We start from the raw sequence: 18,042 nt of genomic DNA, 5'->3' as shown, positions 1-18,042 counted from the left end.
TAACTTCAAGCCTATTTCTAAAAATTTGATATCATGAAAATAGAAACAAATATTATTTATAGAATTTTTTTACTATTTTTTCCGCCAAAAATGCCCTGAAAACCACACATTTCAATTAAGGAGCCAAAGTTATCGTAATTATATCCCTTTATTTTTAACACTAGTTATAGTATATTATATTATATATTTTCAATTATTCTTATAATATTTCTGCAATATTGTTCTAATATTTCGACGAAATGGTGCAATTGCAATGTCTCTGTAATATCTCTGCAACATTTCATTGCAACTTGCAATGTTGCAATGTTTCTACAATGTGACTGCAAGCATCTGTGCTGTATGGGCATTGAGGGAACGAATAAATATTTGACCTCTATGAAGTTGGCCGGACAACTTCAACGTATCGAACTTTCATTAATTGGAATCGATTGGTGGTCGTTTGATGGTCTTTGGTAGTCTAGTCCGATCGTTTGGTGGTTAGTCGTTTTCCTGTAAAATAAAAATAAAATTTCCGGTGTGAAGTTAGCCGGACAATTTTTATTTTTCAACCAATTTAACTTTTTTATAGCTCATTCGACGCGGAATCGTTTGGTGGTCACGAATATCATCGGTAAAACGTTTGGTGGTCAACCGTTTTCCCAGAAAATAAAAAAAAATCGTATGCGCATAATGCTGGACATATCACCACTGTGACATTAGCCGGAAATTGTATTTATCACCCAAATTGACTTTGATAGGGCTCAATCGACGCGGAATCGTTTGGTGGTCACGAATATCGTCATTAAAACGTTTGGTGGTCAATCGTTTTCCTAAGAAATAGATAAAACCGTACTCTCACGCCATTGGTCGTATGACTTCGTGACGTTAGCTCGGTAATTTGATGGATAAACATTATTTATCAATCAAATTGACTTTCATACGGCTCAATCGACGCGGAATCGTTTGGTGGTCACGAATATACGCTAGATGCGTACTTCAGGGGGGCGACGAAAAGACCCAAAAGTTGTAGAATTGTGCCGCCCAGATAGCGCTTTCATCGCCCCCTTTACCTCCGCTGCGGTACGTATCTAGGGCGAAAAGACCCAAAAGTTGTAGAATTGTGCCGCCCAGATAGCGCTTTCGTCGCCCCCCCTGCGGTACGCAGCTAGCGTATAATCAGTAAAACGTTTGGTGGTCAACCGTTTTCCCAGAAAAAAAAATTTCTTAGGAAAACCATTGACCACCAAACGTTTTAATTACGATAATTGTGACCACCAAACGATTCCGCGTCGATTGAGCCCTATCAAAGTCAATTTGGGTGACAAATACAATTTTTCTGACTAATAGCACAGAGGTCATACGACCAATGGCGTGAGCATACGGTTTTTCCTTTTTTCTGGGAAAACGGTTGACCACCAAACGTTTTACTGATTATATTCGTGACCACCAAACGATTCCGCGTCGATTAAGCCGTATGAAAGTCAATTTGATTGATAAATAATGTTTATCCATCAAATTACCGAGGTAACGTCACGAAGTCATACGACCAATGGCGTGAGAGTACGGTTTTATCTATTTCTTAGGAAAACGATTGACCACCAAACGTTTTAATGACGATATTCGTGACCACCAAACGATTCCGCGTCGATTGAGCCCTATCAAAGTCAATTTGGGTGATAAATACAATTTTTCCGGCTAATGGCACAGTGGTGATATGTCCAGCATTATGCGCATACGATTTTTTTTATTTTCTGGGAAAACGGTTGACCACCAAACGTTTTACCGATGATATTCGTGACCACCAAACGATTCCGCGTCGAATGAGCTATAAAAAAGTTAAATTGGTTGAAAAATGAAAATTGTCCGGCTAACTTCACACCGGAAATTTCATTTTTATTTTACAGGAAAACGACTAACCACCAAACGATCGGACTAGACTACCAAAGACTACCAAACGATCACCAATCGATTCCAATTAATGAAAGTTCGATACGTTGAAGTTGTCCGGCCAACTTCATAGAGGTAAATATTTGTGAATATTATGGCTCTTTCGACTTACCAATCTGATGGAAAAAAACTATATTTGCGACTATCACATAATTGCAACATTAGAAATTTTATTCGGATTTTGTCATGTAATTTTATAAATGTGTATTGCTGATTGTAATTATGTTGTTTATGTTGCAAATATATTTTTCGAAGCTTTTCGAAGCTTCGAAATCTTCGAAGTCGTCAACTGACAACCGACCGATCTGGGAACCTATATGGACTTGTTCGGAATGGATTCCGATCGGAATTGTTCAGTTATTTCTTAGATTTCTATTGACTTTTCTAGGGAAAACGGAATAATTCCGATCGGAATCCATCCGAACAAGTCCATAATACGTGCCTGGTTAGTTTTTCCTATCCAGTTGGTAGGCCAAATATTCATTCGTCCCGCCATTCCCGCCAATATGCTAAGAGCTGGTTTATAATAGCCGTAACCGTTGATTTAAGCCGTAATCTTTAAGAAATTGACCAATCACAGTCGAATGTGAGAAGAATAATCGACTGTGATTGGTCAATTTCTTAAAGATTACGGCTTAAATCAACGGTTACGGCTATTATAAACCAGTCCTAATACGCCGGCCCTGCTCTCATCTGTTTCGTCGAGATATCTACCGCACGCGATCGTGTACATACAAAGGAGTATCGTGTCGCATCGTATTTTCGAGCTCCTCGATGAGTTTTTCAAGTTTTGCCTAACGAAATGACACGGCTCACCGTTCCGCAACGTGTTCGATCGCGCGCTCGCCTGTAGAACGTACTCGCCGCGCGATTTTCAGATCGGGGCGGAATGACGACCCAGGAAAGCCAAATCGATGTAAACATTTACCTTGTCGTACCGAGTTACCTGAAGTCCAAGGATGATTGCGGCGAGGAAATGTGGGAGGCATTTAACGTTCGTACATTCTCGTAATTCGCTATAGCTGAAGTCTTTCTTGCCTCCGTTTTTTTTTCAAATGTCAATACTTGAAAGACACGGAACCTCAAGTTCCGCGTACTTCGATATTTTTTGTTCCTTTCGATCGCGGCTTCTTTACCTTCTTTTATCGTTTTTGAAAAATTTTCATTCTGTTTATTAGAAATGCTCCGACCTTAGCTTGTGCATAGAATGGATTACTGAAAAGTCTTGCAGTAAGATAAAACCATTGAAAACCGATGTATTTGTTGTGGAGGAATTCAAGGGTGATTTATTTGAGAAGCTGAAGACCTTCAAATGCTCGTAAGTTTGCAAGCGACTAACTTTTGCTGTAGATAAGTTCTTAATTTAAAATATAAATTATTAATTACGTTATAACATTACTATCAATTTGTATTCCGGCAGAATAGTCTCGCCAAAGTGCCTGCTTATTTGTCTTACAAATGGAGAACCAATACCGGAAGGGCGGAATCCGATATATACGACGTCCATGAGAAAAATGTGTGTTTGTGCATCAGGTTTTAATCCAGAAATTAAGGTATGACCATTGTGGCAATTTTCTATATTTTTCTAACTTTAATTATTTGCGAAGGTGGTACAATCGCTGGCCATATTATTAAGGCCTGTGTCCACAATGCTAGAACTTGGCCCAAGTTCTCAGACCGAGGAAAAGTTACTGAAACTTGGATCGTGGACACACTGAACTTGGATGCAAAACTAGTGTGTTCACGATCCAAGTTTTAGTAACTTTTCCTCGGTCCAAGAACTTGGACCAAGTTCTAGCATCGTGGACACTAAAGAAACATCTTAATTTTTTATTACAATTCAGGTTAAAGAGAAAAAAATTTTACATTTATATTTAAACCATAAACCTCTCCTTATATTTATAAAAAAAACCTCAATGTCTTTGAACAATGTTAAATAATAAAACATAGATTTGATAGTAATAATTATATATTTATTTATTTTTGTCAATTATTTAAGCAGTTATAAAAAAATATTTTTAATATTTAGTCAAGCTGCCTTTGACATACCTACTATTAATGCATGTTTTATTGTCTTCTACATTGTTATTATCAACAATACAACTGACGCAGGGTTATACTTGTTTACTCTATCATTGTTATTACTGTATTATATATTTTCCTCAGAACAATAGTTTCTTAACATATATATATCGATGAATTATAACAATGATAGATGAGCTGGTGCTAGGAAGTCAATGATTAGGGATTGTATGTCAGGGATTGTAGTTTTAATCATTATTACAGGATTGGATACAACATCGAGTTGAATATATGGGAGGTTTCTTCACCAAGCAATTAAGAAATAGTGTCACACATTTAGTAACTGATTCTGTGATGTCAGCAAAGTATGAGGTATGATTGAACTTATGTAATTAACGTACGTTTTATGAATAATATAATTCATATTATTTTCATTGAAATATTTATAGAGAATTTTGTCATGTAAAATGAGAAGTTGTATCTCATATAAATTTATTAAGTATTATCTAAATGTGTATGCAATCTTTAAGTATCTTATTTTTATGTACTGTAAAAAGATTCTTATAAAATTATTAAAATTGTAACTTTCGCAATATTTATTAACAGCTCTGTTTTTCAGACCGCTATAGAAATGAAGATACCAATTATGACAAAGGAATGGATAGAAGCTGTGTGGGAAGCAAATTTGAAAAAGGTGGTAAAGGCGGATGATAAAATTTTTGATAAATATAAATGTCCAGTTTTTATGAATCTAGTAGTTACTTCAACAAATCTGCACAAACGTCAGAAAGAGGAAATTAAACGTTTGATACATGATTATGGAGGAGTGAGTTAAACCTTATGCAATGTATATGGGAGTAGTAAAATGTTTAGCAATTGGCTGTAATGTTATACGTGTGTTTTGCAGACATTTATGGGTCCTCTTGATGGAACAAAAGTTCGAGTGGTTCTAGCTTCTGAAAGCGGTCCATTGAGCGACAAGTTAAAGTACGCCAAGGAAAACAGCATTCCCTGTTTGAGGCCTGACTGGGTGTACGAAAGTATTAAAGTAGGATACGCTCTACCTTTCCGTAATTTTATTATCAAATCTGTGAAAACGTGTTCAACACCAGAAAAACCAAATAGTACGTATATAATGACAGTAGATTATAATTTTTTAACAGCATTAGTTAGTTGGCTGTATTATTTACTTTAATATAATGAATAGCAGAATAATATTATTTATATACTTTTTAGCTCGAGAATTGCTCAATTGTTTAGAAATCAGCTCTATAGCACACGATAAGCATCCCAATAATTATGTAGATGAAAGTTTTAGTTCGACAATATCGAGAACATCAAATTTTCCCAGTGTATACCCTAGTACGGTAACTAGTAAACTCTCCGGTGGTAAGTATTAATTAATTATATGTCGTAGTTGAGATTTAAATAGAAAGCATATCTATATTTTGTTTTGTGTAGCCGCTAAGGTAAACGTATTGGATCGACTTACCTTCGGCGAAGCAAAATCAGCTGGACCGTTTCTGGATGGATGTAATGTAAATTTTTTTTAAAGTTTTCGTAACACGTTATGCTTTTCTTTCAATTTGAATTTTAGTTATTACCTTGTATCGCCTTTGCAGATTTACCTCGTTGGATTTGTGACAAGCGTCAGAGATAGGCTGAACAAAATATTAAACGTCGGCGGTGCGACGCGTTTTGATGAAATATCGGACGCTGTGACACATGTGATCGTTGGCGACGAGAATAAAGCGTCTGCGGAACTGAAAACGATAAAATCGAGAGGTTTATGGTATAGTAATACTGAATAAATAAGGCTTACAATTTATTTGCGTCTCAATTTGCAATAAAACTTATATATAACTATTTATAATTTTAAAAAATGGATATTCTTTTAAAAATAAACTTTTTCTTAAACATAAATAAGAATTTTGACTTCAAATTTTACGAAAAGTTTATTATATACATATTATGTATAATCTATATAATCTATGTAGATGCTGTACGTAAATGTACTTTTATATTAGCCATTTTTTTTTGTTTTTATATCTTTAATTTTTAATTCTATTTTATTGTATACATTTTATATTTTGGACAGTCCTTACATATTAAACATAGAATGGTTGGAAGAGAGCATGAAACTGAAACGGCCTGCATCAGAAGAACTCTTTTTGTTTGAAGCAAAAGGTGGGGCACCTAAAAAAAATGTTGAGACACCCGCTTCACCGCTTAGTAAAAAGGTATACTTGATAAAATGTTTTACAGTAATTATAATTAATAAATTTATAATATTTATAATTCCTCAGAATGTTTTACAGTATCTTTTTTGCAAAATTTTTACAAAATTTTCACAGCTGTTATTTATTTGCTTTGGCAACTTAGAGTATTACAAGGACTAATATATGTATATTCATGGCTGTTTTAGAATTTACAAATGTTGCAACAACCGAAGAAACCTCCTGTACCACTTTTCAATTTAGAAAAAGTAATTGCACCCGTGAACGAAGATGAGCAACCGGATCTCGTACAGCAATATTTACAAGAAAATAATGGTAACAGCGTGGATTATCTTCTAACAATATATTTGCGTCGCTTTACAAGCGTATTTTATACATATATTACTAATTAATTTTAAACAATGCAATATTCTCATAGGCAAAGTTTTTAAAAAATAGATTATTATTAAGTGGTACATAAATGCCTCGTTGTATAATTGTAGACAATTGTGTTACAGATTGTAGCAATGTCATACAAGAATTCACGAAGCCCCATACGCCTGTTCCGGCAGAGAAAGACCGAGAGAATTTGAGTAGCGCAAAGAATACGCGCACTAGCGAGATTTGTTCATCAGGTGTTTCATCGGATAAAAATGTAGAAAGTGATAATACTGTGTTGCTCAGCCAAAGTTGCACGTCTAACGAAAAGCCGCTCAAAGGTAAGATCTCTTTAATATTTTTATCTTTTGAGCAAATGATTTTATACATATATTATCTCTTATATTATTACTATAAAAGATTTTTTATATTTCTATCTTTTGAAGAAATGTTATTAATTCATACATCTATACAGATTTTTCTGAATACAATAATAAATATATATGTATATGCAGGTTTAACGTTCGTCGTAGTTGGGTTTGACAATGAAGACACTCACATAGAAGAGACAATCGTAACGTTGGGTGGACGTTTAGTCCCGAGAACCTATAGCGGTATTCCGGATTATGGTGTCGTGCCTGTGCAAGGAGCACCCTTAAAATATACGGTTAATGAAATCGTGAACGATTTATTTATCGTAGGTATCTTATACATTAATTCCTCATTTTTAAAAAAGTTTAAAATCTATCTCTTTTAAGAATAAAAATAATGTATAAGAAAATTTTTACAAATTATCGAAATACCGTTTTTCAAAATGTAGGCTTGCAGTCTAAATCTATTTTTTAAATAATAAATAAATTTCATATACATTTTTTTAAATGTTGATAATATTATCAATTTTTGATTTGTTAATAGGAAGATTGCATAAATCAGGAACAAATCGTGGATATTATGTATTACCACAGGCCATTATCTATTAAAAAACCTTGTAATCCATTATCGGGATGCGTCATAACGATGAGCATGTATACCGGGGCCGAACGAGTGTATCTTTCCACGTTGGCTACGACACTTGGCGCTATGTAACGTATACTTGCTACTTATATTAGAATAAAACAAAAATCATGCATTAAAGTCTATGTATATGTATAGAATGATTTGCATTATCGTGTAATTGGAATCTGGATGATTCTACATGATAAGAAATGTCAAAAATATAAACTTTGATAAGCATTTTTTTTAATATTTTCAGATGTCAAGATATGTTTGCACGGAAAGCTAACACAGAGAGGAATACACATGGCAGTACGCATCTGGTTTGCCCGTCCCCGGAAGGAAACAAATATAACGCGGCCGTGAGATGGAAATTGCCGGCTGTCACTGCCGACTGGCTAAAGACCTGCGCGGATCAATTAACGCTCGTAGACGAAACTCCATTTCTCGTTGGGGAAACAATAGGTAAATTGATTACCTATGATTATATTTAGTTATCAATTATTCTTCATTTTTCTGTTTACTTTTTTTAACTAGCTTGTGAGCTTTGTATTATGCAGACTCATCATTATGGAAATATCATAAATTTCAATATTTCGCCCATAAACTGAGAACTTATTTATCATTTTACATTCATATTTTAAAAAAATATTTTAAAAAATATTAAAAAAAAATAAATAGTAATATAATTTCTAAATCTTTCTTTTCACGCTTGTGTATATTTGTGTATATTTTTAATATACGTGTTGTGTTAATAGCACCAGATAGATCAAATATCAGCGAACCAAATCTCTCAAGTGTTCGCGAAAATAGAACAGGAGTAGAAGAAACCACACCAAGAATCATCATTACGCCGAAACGTCATTTATCTCAGATCAAAGTATGTATTATTTTACAGATAAAATAAGATTATTAGTATTTTTTTTATATACAACATATATTTATTTAATAACAAATGATTAAAATATGTAACGTTTGTATGTAAATTGAGTTTAACATGCTTGTAAAAATTTGATTTATTTAAAATTATTTTGTTTAAATATACAGCAAAATTTATTTTGGATTATAATTAATAATTTATTAATGTCATAGGACGCACCCTCTGCTGAAACTCCATTGATAAATAAGAGACTCAGTCTGGTAATGAACCAGACACCGAAGTCACCATTTCACGTGTCCACTCCAGAGACTCCGTATGGACAGGTCTTTAAGCCCAATCCTTCGCCGGACACGCGAAAAGGATGGATCAAATGGGTAGATAATTTTCCGGATTTACAAATAGCAGAACCGCCATTAAAACGACGCGCTCCTAGCACTGTGAGTATTATCTTCTCATATAAAAATGATTTCTATTTATGCGGTTAAATTAATATGTTATAATCGAGAACTATTTGCAGCCGCTTTCAGATTTGAAGAAACAGCTGTGGGAGAAACTGAAGAACACAAATCAACCTGAAAAAGTAAGATAACTATGTTCAGAAGCCGCGTGTAATCTCTGTGTTGCTGCGGCGAATATTTTATGTGAGGACAAAGTAAATTTGTGATATAATAAATTTGACATTGTGATATAATTAATCTTGCATAAATCATTTATAATGCTTGACATTTTCTAGTGATTTTATAAGTTACAGCTTTTAATGATTTTATAATTGTGATAGCATTAAAGAATATTATACAATTATCGCTGCGGTCCACTTGACGCTACAAATGCTTCGAAGCATTCCTCTTCTCTTTTCTTTCAATGAAGAAATAAGGAGAAGAAGAACGCTCCAAAGTATTTGTAGCGTCAAGTGGACCGCAGCCTATGTTTATCCAAAATTGCTTTATGTATTAGAGCACTGTATAATTATTTGAAATATGTATAATTATATTTTAATTATTGCTTTATTGAACTGCCAGGAACATAAATCGAGTGAAGCAATGAGACACGAGGATAGTAATACTTTTACGGAAAGAGCTGAGGAAGAAACCGACGATCAGGCTAACAAAATAAATCCATCAACTCCTACGTCCACTACCCGAAAGCTCGTCTTTGATGAAAAAGATAGCCCGATGCCAAATAATGAGATAAACATGTACGTACCTCTCAAATAAAATATAGTGTGAGATAAAATAATAAAATATATTCAATATAATAATATTATATAAGATATTTATGAACATAATATTTGTGATAAATATATCTAAAGAGATACATTGTTTTATGCACTATATTATTCTATATACTACTTATATTTGTGAAAGTAAATTTGGATATTTTTGAATTAGGCAAATAGCGCAATTGGATCAAGTGCTTCAACGAACCTCGAGTACACCTGAAAATAGATACTCGCTGTCCGGGGAAAATGCGAAAAAGTATAACGAAGCTTCTGATGATATACAAAAATGTGAGTATCCACAAATTATAGATATATCGTTGAACCGATATTTCTAACCGATATTGTAAAATGTTCACTGATTTATTATTTATTTTACAAACAGATATGGTAAAAGACTCGCAACCTATTGATGCCATTGTATGGGAAGATCCGGATCATCCAAAGCGAGTATGATAATTTGTCCTTTCAAATGACTCACATATTTCGAAGATATAAGCTTTATTCTTGGCACATGTATTAACTTATTCAAAACAGAACGAATATACAATTCATGGTTTTGACGGTTTTTTCTATATGAAATGAAAAATAAAAGTAACATGGGTAGAAGAGTAAAAAAAATATGTGTAATTTGATGCTAATATATCAAGCTTATGAAATTACCAAGTAGAGTTTATTATATATCTTAACTATTGTGGTCGGATTGAGATAAATTTTGATATAAGGATCTTTGTCACGATATCGATTTAATTTTTTTACTTTTTGTGGATTTTATGGATTTGTGGATATTATCTTTTATGAGCACTCAATTGGTTTTTATGTATCAATGTTCTTGCATTTTTTAAATACTCTTATGCATCGATTTTATGTAGTATCTGTCTTTACAGTCAATCTTGAGTAAACGATCAAGTAAGGATAAACATAGCAACGTGATTAACGAAGAACATATCGAGGAAGATGTCGCAGAACAGAAATGTGAACCACCGACAACACGAAAATTTATGCTGTCGGGTATAAAGGTATTACGCCTTCAGATATACCGATATTGTTATTTTATCCGATTTTATCGATATTATTTTGATATATTTTAATAGGATAGAAACGTATATGAACGTATAATAAAGGATCTGGGCGGAGACGTGTCAACGGACACAAATTTCGATAATAGTGCCACACATCTCTTATGCATCAGGCTCTCCAGAAACGAAAAAATGCTTGGCAGCATAGCTGCTGGAAAGTGGGTCCTACATTGCTCATATCTACGTGATTCCGAACAAGCTGGCAGATTTCTCGATGTTAGTATTTGCCAAGTAAATTAATTAAGGCTATATCAGAGAATTAACACACAGTTGATACATTTTTTTGCCGACTTAAAAAAATCGAGGGGAAAAATGAAAAAAACTACCATTTTTATTGCATAAAACATGTATCGTGATTTACGTTTACGTTTCTACGATGTCAGCCGTGAATACAATTTTCGTAGGAGGAAGAGTACGAATGGGGCAATCCGAAGAACAAAGATAAGATTCCGGAGCCAAACAGTGAGATCGAGAATGCAATCGCAGCCGCGGCTTACAGGTGGCGGCAGAAATTGCAGAAAGAACTGGATGGCCCATTTTCCGACATAGTGGCTCTGCTGATGGTCTCCGAGGAGAAATACGATCAGTTTAAGAGACTGATTGAAGCTGGCGGCGGCTCGGTAATGCAAGCAAGGTGCGGTATTGAATCAGCTTCCAAAAAAAAAGAGAAGAGTTCTATTTTCCATTGTCGTGATTCCTTCGATTTGATTGCAGACCACCCTATGATACCAGTCCGTCTGGACGCAGAATCACGCACTGCTTTGTCAACGTAAAACAAGTGAGCAATGTTTTATTTTTTGAAATACATTTCAAAGTACAATGCAATTCAGGAAATTGGGACCTAAAATGATGAGAAATGCCTGTTGCCCTGCAGAGAATTTATGACTGTATATATGCGTTACTGTTAATTTATAATCTGTTTTGAAAATAAAATATTTTATTATTATAAACAGATAAACCAACCTGTCGACTGGGCCATGCTGGCTAGTAAGGGCATTCTCTGCTTTTTGCCGCAATATCTCAGTGATTATCTGACGGAAGTGACGCCACTCAATCCGCGAGATTGCGTACTCCCAGAATTCAAGAAATACCTGACGTTACTCCCCAAGTAGTCAGGTTGGAATTGAAATTACGTTTAAATTTACAAATATGAGCGTTCACAAAATATCAACGATTTGATAAGATATGCAGAATACAGTAGTGTACATAGCGAGTTTATGTCAAAGAACTGAAATAAAGGTCTCTTGTATAGAAAAACAATCAATTGGCTGATTGATAAGTTTGTTTGTTCTTCTGTTACTTTCATTACATTACAGTTATATTTTGCACAGTTGTTTCACAGAGGATTTTTCGAAATCTTTGTTTCTTGAGACGTGTAACCATATAATGTCTGGTACTGTCAGATACTTGACAGAATTACAAATCAATTGTATAATATTAATAAAATTAATATAATTATTATAAATTGTATAGAACTTCACTAATAATCATGGCAATTGCACTTCCACTATAGAGAGCCATTTCCACTATAGAGGCTTATGCCCTACTAACATATCCATCAGTCAAAATATTTCCAATGCACTTCCTAAAATAATACAAACGTATAAATTGCAATTGATATACCTATCACTGCATATCGCTAACGCGTTATATCTTCTTGAAATCCAGCAGGAATCCTGCTGGTGGCGAGGTGAATACGTTTCGCGGATCGTAAGGGATCTTCCATGAAGGATTCAGCGCAACCTCGTAATCACGTAGAATCGCTATCAGTCCCACGGCGGTTTGCAAAGTTCCCAACCGCATACCTAACGATCAAGTAGAATTAAGTCAAAGAAGATCGAGGAAGAATTTGCTGGTTGTAGGCCGATTTAAATCTTTTCTTTTATATTTATGTCAAGATGAAGCGTACGATTAAAATTTAATTGTAAATTTTTTAGTATTAATGAGTACTTTTTAAACAGTAATCAAAATCTTGAACGAGATTTATGATACTTGGGAAGAATTAAAAAGTAATTCTCTATCCCTCCCTCTTTCTCCCTTCTGCTTCTTTTTCTCTAATCGCTATTATTCCAGAGGAAGCAAAGAAACGCGTAAATCTTATGATAATGATAAATGTCGCATTCTCCAGTAAATTCTATTTTCTTTTTTAAATTCGTCTATCTGTGAACGGATTCGATTTACCGACCTATGCAATTCCGTGGACCCTCTCCGAAGGGCAGGAAAGTGCAAGGTACAATCTCGTCCTTTCTCTCGTCGCTGAATCGCTCGGGATCGAAACGCGTAGGATCCCGATAGTACCTTGGATCAGACTGAATACCACGTAACACGACGTATACCGGTGTGCCCTTCTCGATAGTTATCTTTGTACCAGGAAACTGCAATTTATCTTTGTTATAATTATAATTTATAATTTAATGCTAAAAAAAAAGATTTTTAATAACAGATTTTTTTGCCAATTTAAAATTGATTAAAAAATAAATCGTATATATATATATATATATATATATATATATATATTTTTAAATTGGCAAAAAAATCTGTTATTAAAAATCTTTTTTTTTTTTAAGGGTGAAGAGATTGTGTCTGTAATACAATGTACAATATCTCACTGTGTAATCGCTGATAGGAACTCTATCGAGGAGCGGCGCAGGCGGATGAAGCCTCAGCGTTTCATTCATCACTTGATGCAGATACTTCATATTATGAACCGCTTCGTATGTTACACCATTTGCATCCTGGATTGTCTGGAGGATCTCCTCCCTCAGGCGTTTTTGCATTTCTGGATTCTTAGCCAATTCGAAAAGAGCGCAGGTCATAGTAGTAATGCTGGTCTCACGACCGGCCACGAAGAAGATCGCTGCTTGTGCAAGAAGAACGTCCGCCTCGAATCCTGGAGAAAATAGTAATGAAAGTAGATCGTATTTTTTATTATCATTTACGTAAAGTGATAAAAACGATTTGAAATTAATACGGATAATTGAACATTTTTTCGTTAAAAATGTGTCACATAGATTTTATTATAATTAATTATTGTATGTAGTAAACATCAGTTGCAAGTAAAGACTCGTTTTTATTAAATTAAAAGAAATTTGAGATATTTAGTATTAATTGGGTGCGTGAAAATTTGAAACAAAAAAGGGCGCATGGGGTGCAACTTACACTTCACATTATTTATGCTATAAATATTAAACCAATTAATATTTTTGATTTTCTGGTTAATATTATTCATTGTTGCACATATCTTAAAGTATATTAATAGGTTGAAACTTTTTTAATTTTAATGTTTTTTCGATAATAAATAATCGGTTCTGTATTGAAACGAGTCCAGAACACTCATGTTTTACAAGCTATTGTAAAATACACATCACGCGCTTACTGATGGAGGGTTAATACTAAATATTGAATATCTGTACACATTAATTAAGTACTCACGGAAATTAGTATTATCTGATGACTCATCTTTTAGTTGTAAAAGAGAATCGATTAGATCTCCCCGTTTCATTTTCGTAACGCTTCTATTGTCCATAGAGTCCCAAAAGACTTTGCGGAAATAATCCGTGTATTTGCCCAATATCGAGCTGCCTAGATACTGTCCGATCTTCGGCAAGAAGAATAGGAAAAAGAATTGGAAGGACCTTAACAAGGTCTGGTTGAAAGCCTTACGTGCTGCATAAATAAGCATGTAAAAAGACTATACGTTGCAAAAAGTTGTAGAGAAAGGATGAGAGAAGAAGAGAGATGTGTAACTGTTATAGCATTTTTAAACTCGCACTCATATTACTTATATTTATAATTTTACTTACAGTTTACATAAAATTCTGGCGGTGATGTGTCGAAGCAGTTCACTCGAATCCCAAACGCCACGGAGGATATCACGTCGGTGGTGTATTTGTAAAACGTGTCCTTGACAGTTATCGGCACGGTTTTGGATTTGTCCCTAATCTGATCGCGCAAGTGATCCCTCATCTTTTCCCCTGACTCTTGCATCAGCAGAAAGAGACTCTTCAGCTTACCGCTCGTGAACACCGGTGACATTTTCGTTCTGAATGAGAAGCAGTCTCTTGATAATTGCAACATTTTCTGATTATAACATCATTTTATGCTCTGGTATGTTTTAGGTATATTTCTTATCCTTTATCCTTTTTCTCTGTCTCTCTTTTTGATAGCATTCTTCGACAGTCTATTTGCAAAATGACTATTTTTTTCAAATGGTCGTCGGTCATTATGGTTCAATGATCATATTATTATGATTTATGTAACATGTATCGTTTACCTTAGATGTTTCCATTCAGGATTTTCTATGGTGAAGAGAGTCCATTTGCCAACTGTGTCGCCCTTGGACGCCCCCCTAAAATGATGATTCGAGAACACATTGAAGTCCCTGATCATTATTTGCTTTATCAGTTCCGGATTCCTTAGAAGCAGGAACGGCTTGTGCAGGATGTAGATCCCCAGGACGTCATCTTCATCCGCAGCTTGCCGGTGTAGTTCACCGAGAATCACTCCTGCTGGCCTGCGGAACAGGATCGCATCCTTGAAGTGGCCGAAGAACCAATGTGCGGGCAACGTAGGTACACCACGTCTTTGCCAATAAGTGTGTTTCCATTTCATCCACAGGTAAAGCGTCGCAAATAACGATGAGAATATCACGAGCGTGTCCAAAACAGCGCATTCGGTTAATATCGCCATTTTTTGCGCAAATCACAAGTAAAATCTGCAACTTTGTATAAAACTCGGATTAAATTATGAAACATTGTGAACTTCAAACAAAACTTTTCTCTGGATAAAAATCCATTTGAATTATATAAGATTGCGCAAATTATGCGGAAAATTTATTTAAAAAACTCTGTGCATACTTTGTAGAAGCTACGTGCAGATCCAAATGCTGCGTAGAACTGCGGGTTATTATCAAAGATGAGAGTTTAAATAAGTATCGACGCAATTTGCGAAGTCACTTATCAATGAAGTGGATATTTGTTATCGTCTGATATACTAGGTGTCATAAAAATTAACAGAAATTGCAGCAGGAAAAATTGGCAGCAAAGATGAGGTAACGAAAATGCATTTGTTTTATTTTGAGCCATAATACTTTTCTAAAATTATTTAGTTACGAATCTGAGGCTGTGATTAAAGAGTTGTCCATCGCGAATTACGTGCATATTAGTGCTTGATCTTTTGTCTAGCGGCGCTTGATCGCGCGAAATGCACAGTTATTTATATCACATTATATGCACGATCGGAATGAAAAACTTAATGCATCTTCATTAGTTCCTTATTTATTATTTCCACATTTGAATTATGTAACATCTTACGTATTCAAATAAACTTGCTATGAAAGAATTTGATGTGCATATCTGGTGATACTGAAGTAGTACGAATTAACGTTATTTAATGCGTTAAGTAGTTCGAATTATAAAGTGTTAAAGTGGGCGCATTTTTTTTATTTCGTTAAACTTGTTTTTATATTGACATGCATTTGCATGAACATGAATGTTTTATATATGTTTTATAGTATTATTAGCAGAGTTTCTAAAGATGTATATTATTATATTATTATTAAAACATATTAAAACAAAAATATTAGAAACATTCATGTTCATGCAAATGCGTGTCAATATAAAAACGAGTTTACCGAAATAAAAAAATGCCTACATATTATATATATATAAATATATATAAATATATATATATATATATATATATATATATATATATGCTTGTATATACAAGGTGTTTCAAGTTTTTCCGCACAAACTTTAATAGTATATTCTAGGAGCAGAAATAAGAAAAACATGTTATATAAATATATGTCTCAAAATGCTTTATTAGAAAGTTATAGCAAAAATATGAAATGCGTAAGAAACAATTTTACTTAAGTTTGCATTTCGAAGTGCCGTCCGTCTATGTCAATACAAGCTATACATCGATGTAATATTTAATTTATCACCCTAAGAATTTGAATCCGTCAAGTGTAATTGTAAATAAAGATTGCATGATAAAGACTGTATGATGCGGCACTTTTCTGTTAGGAAATCTTCGTTAATATTCTCTTACAGAAGCCTTTGCATTTCCTGCGTACAAACCGTACACATAATAAATATCTGTGTATTCTTTGTTTGTGAAAATTTACGGCATTTTGGATAATGTTTTACAAAGTACTGCTCGTTATTAATATTCATACAAGTTTTTATCATCATTTTTAATCATTTTAAATCGTAAACACGACTAGAAGAAGCAGATAAGATAAACATTATTGATCTGCGTATCAGTTTATGTATACGACGTGTTACTTATTTATTACTACGTTTACGCGAGCGTTACTTCTGTAGTAACTTACGATAATTCTTTCGCGTAAACGGGATTTTGTAGTAACTTACGATAATTTACTCCGCGTAAACGAGTGATATATCGTAAGTTACTACAGAAGTAACGCTCGCGTAAACGTAGTATTACGGCAAGACCGTTATTATTTCTTCAATACGAAATTCTAACTTTTGCTATAATTGTCTAATAAAGCATTTTAAGATCTATATGTTACACAAGACGTGCTTTCTCTAACTAGAGTACTTAGAATATTTTTGTGTGGGTGTTTTTTTTTTTTTTTTTTTTATGATACGAAAATAGTCAACGGCGAAAATTGTTTGATTCAAAGGGATAATATTCTGATAAGTAAAATTTTTTTAAATATCTTTTTACGAGATTTCAAGGTCAATTCTATTTTTTTAAATGGAATTGTATGATGTTTTTATATAATATGATTCTTCTAATTATTTTACACATAAAAGTATTAAAGTAAAGGGCATAGGGGGATAAGCATGTAAAAATTGCGCCCGCAAGTATGAAGTTGATATTGGCGTCGTAAGTTAGTACCCATGTGACCTTGAACTCCTGCAAATATTGACCTTGAAATTATATTTTTGAAGGAGTTATGGAGGAAGAAAAAAAAAAATTTCTTTCTCGAAAACGGCTCGACCAATTTTTATGAAAAAAATATATGTTGTAGGTATTAATAATGGTGTTTAAAAGAAAATATTTTGTAATTTTTAAACAAATAATAGAGTTAAAAAAAATTTTTGAATTTTTTAAACAATTTTTTTTTGTTTTTTTTTAGAGTGACACCTTTAATTTTTTTTTGCAAAAACATTGTACTAGTATCTATTTTAACATATAATTTTCCTAGATTTTTAAAAAATATAGTTTTGGAGTAAAAAAATGAAAATCATGATCGTGTCACCTGATGCTCAAAGTAACGCCTTGTAGCGCCGGTCAAGGCATAAAGGCGCTTTGTTATTGAATGGCATATTTTGTTAGAAAAGCTTTGGCTTATTATTT

The 18,042-nt window shown here is 33.7% G+C and overlaps 2 protein-coding genes across 3 annotated transcripts; one reads left to right on the top strand and one right to left on the bottom strand.

Annotated features, from left to right (window-relative positions):
- The first annotated feature begins 2,606 nt into the window (after positions 1 to 2,606).
- On the top strand, positions 2,607 to 12,642 carry Mus101 (mutagen-sensitive 101). The gene is made up of 27 exons (XM_071787524.1): positions 2,607 to 2,920; positions 3,105 to 3,244; positions 3,347 to 3,479; positions 4,213 to 4,320; positions 4,568 to 4,774; positions 4,856 to 5,072; positions 5,185 to 5,337; positions 5,410 to 5,486; positions 5,571 to 5,740; positions 6,047 to 6,188; positions 6,374 to 6,500; positions 6,683 to 6,883; positions 7,058 to 7,239; positions 7,458 to 7,624; positions 7,795 to 8,000; positions 8,294 to 8,415; positions 8,628 to 8,852; positions 8,933 to 8,995; positions 9,435 to 9,610; positions 9,804 to 9,922; positions 10,017 to 10,081; positions 10,519 to 10,650; positions 10,726 to 10,926; positions 11,115 to 11,344; positions 11,425 to 11,488; positions 11,664 to 11,826; positions 12,382 to 12,642. The coding sequence occupies exons 1-26, from the start codon at positions 2,816 to 2,818 to the stop codon at positions 11,820 to 11,822; spliced, it is 3,891 nt and encodes a 1,296-aa protein (XP_071643625.1). The 5' UTR covers positions 2,607 to 2,815; the 3' UTR covers positions 11,823 to 11,826; positions 12,382 to 12,642.
- Positions 11,975 to 15,721, bottom strand: LOC139818695 (cytochrome P450 6k1). 2 transcript variants are annotated; one of them, XM_071787525.1, is made up of 7 exons: positions 15,567 to 15,721; positions 14,984 to 15,430; positions 14,514 to 14,752; positions 14,143 to 14,376; positions 13,320 to 13,600; positions 12,896 to 13,085; positions 11,975 to 12,515 (listed from the first exon to the last, which is right to left on the bottom strand). In XM_071787525.1, exons 2-7 carry the CDS (start codon positions 15,397 to 15,399, stop codon positions 12,358 to 12,360), a joined length of 1,518 nt encoding a protein of 505 aa, XP_071643626.1. In that variant the 5' UTR covers positions 15,400 to 15,430; positions 15,567 to 15,721; the 3' UTR covers positions 11,975 to 12,357. The 2 variants fall into 2 exon arrangements, with proteins under 2 accessions (XP_071643626.1, XP_071643627.1); XM_071787526.1 differs by having other exon boundaries at positions 14,984 to 15,424; positions 15,567 to 15,705.
- Between the last annotated feature and the right edge of the window lie 2,321 nt (positions 15,722 to 18,042).

Source organism: Temnothorax longispinosus, chromosome 9 (assembly GCF_030848805.1).
Source record: "Temnothorax longispinosus isolate EJ_2023e chromosome 9, Tlon_JGU_v1, whole genome shotgun sequence".
In the NCBI taxonomy this organism is placed as follows: domain Eukaryota; kingdom Metazoa; phylum Arthropoda; class Insecta; order Hymenoptera; family Formicidae; genus Temnothorax; species Temnothorax longispinosus.
The sequence above is the reverse complement of the archived record's forward strand: the minus strand, read 5'-3'. Positions and strand labels throughout refer to the sequence as shown.

Coding starts and splice junctions, on each gene's coding strand:
- LOC139818695 (XM_071787525.1), bottom strand. CDS start 15,399: ATGGCGATATTAACCGAATGCGCTGTTTTGGACACGCTCGTGATATTC. Junction 14,753..14,983: donor CCTGAATGGAAACATCTAAG/GTAAACGATACA, acceptor CTTCTCATTCAG/AACGAAAATGTCACCGGTGT. Junction 14,377..14,513: donor GCCAGAATTTTATGTAAACT/GTAAGTAAAATT, acceptor TTATTTATGCAG/CACGTAAGGCTTTCAACCAG.
- Mus101 (XM_071787524.1), top strand. CDS start 2,816: ATGACGACCCAGGAAAGCCAAATCGATGTAAACATTTACCTTGTCGTA. Junction 8,996..9,434: donor ACACAAATCAACCTGAAAAA/GTAAGATAACTA, acceptor TTGAACTGCCAG/GAACATAAATCGAGTGAAGC. Junction 10,927..11,114: donor AAGCTGGCAGATTTCTCGAT/GTTAGTATTTGC, acceptor CAATTTTCGTAG/GAGGAAGAGTACGAATGGGG.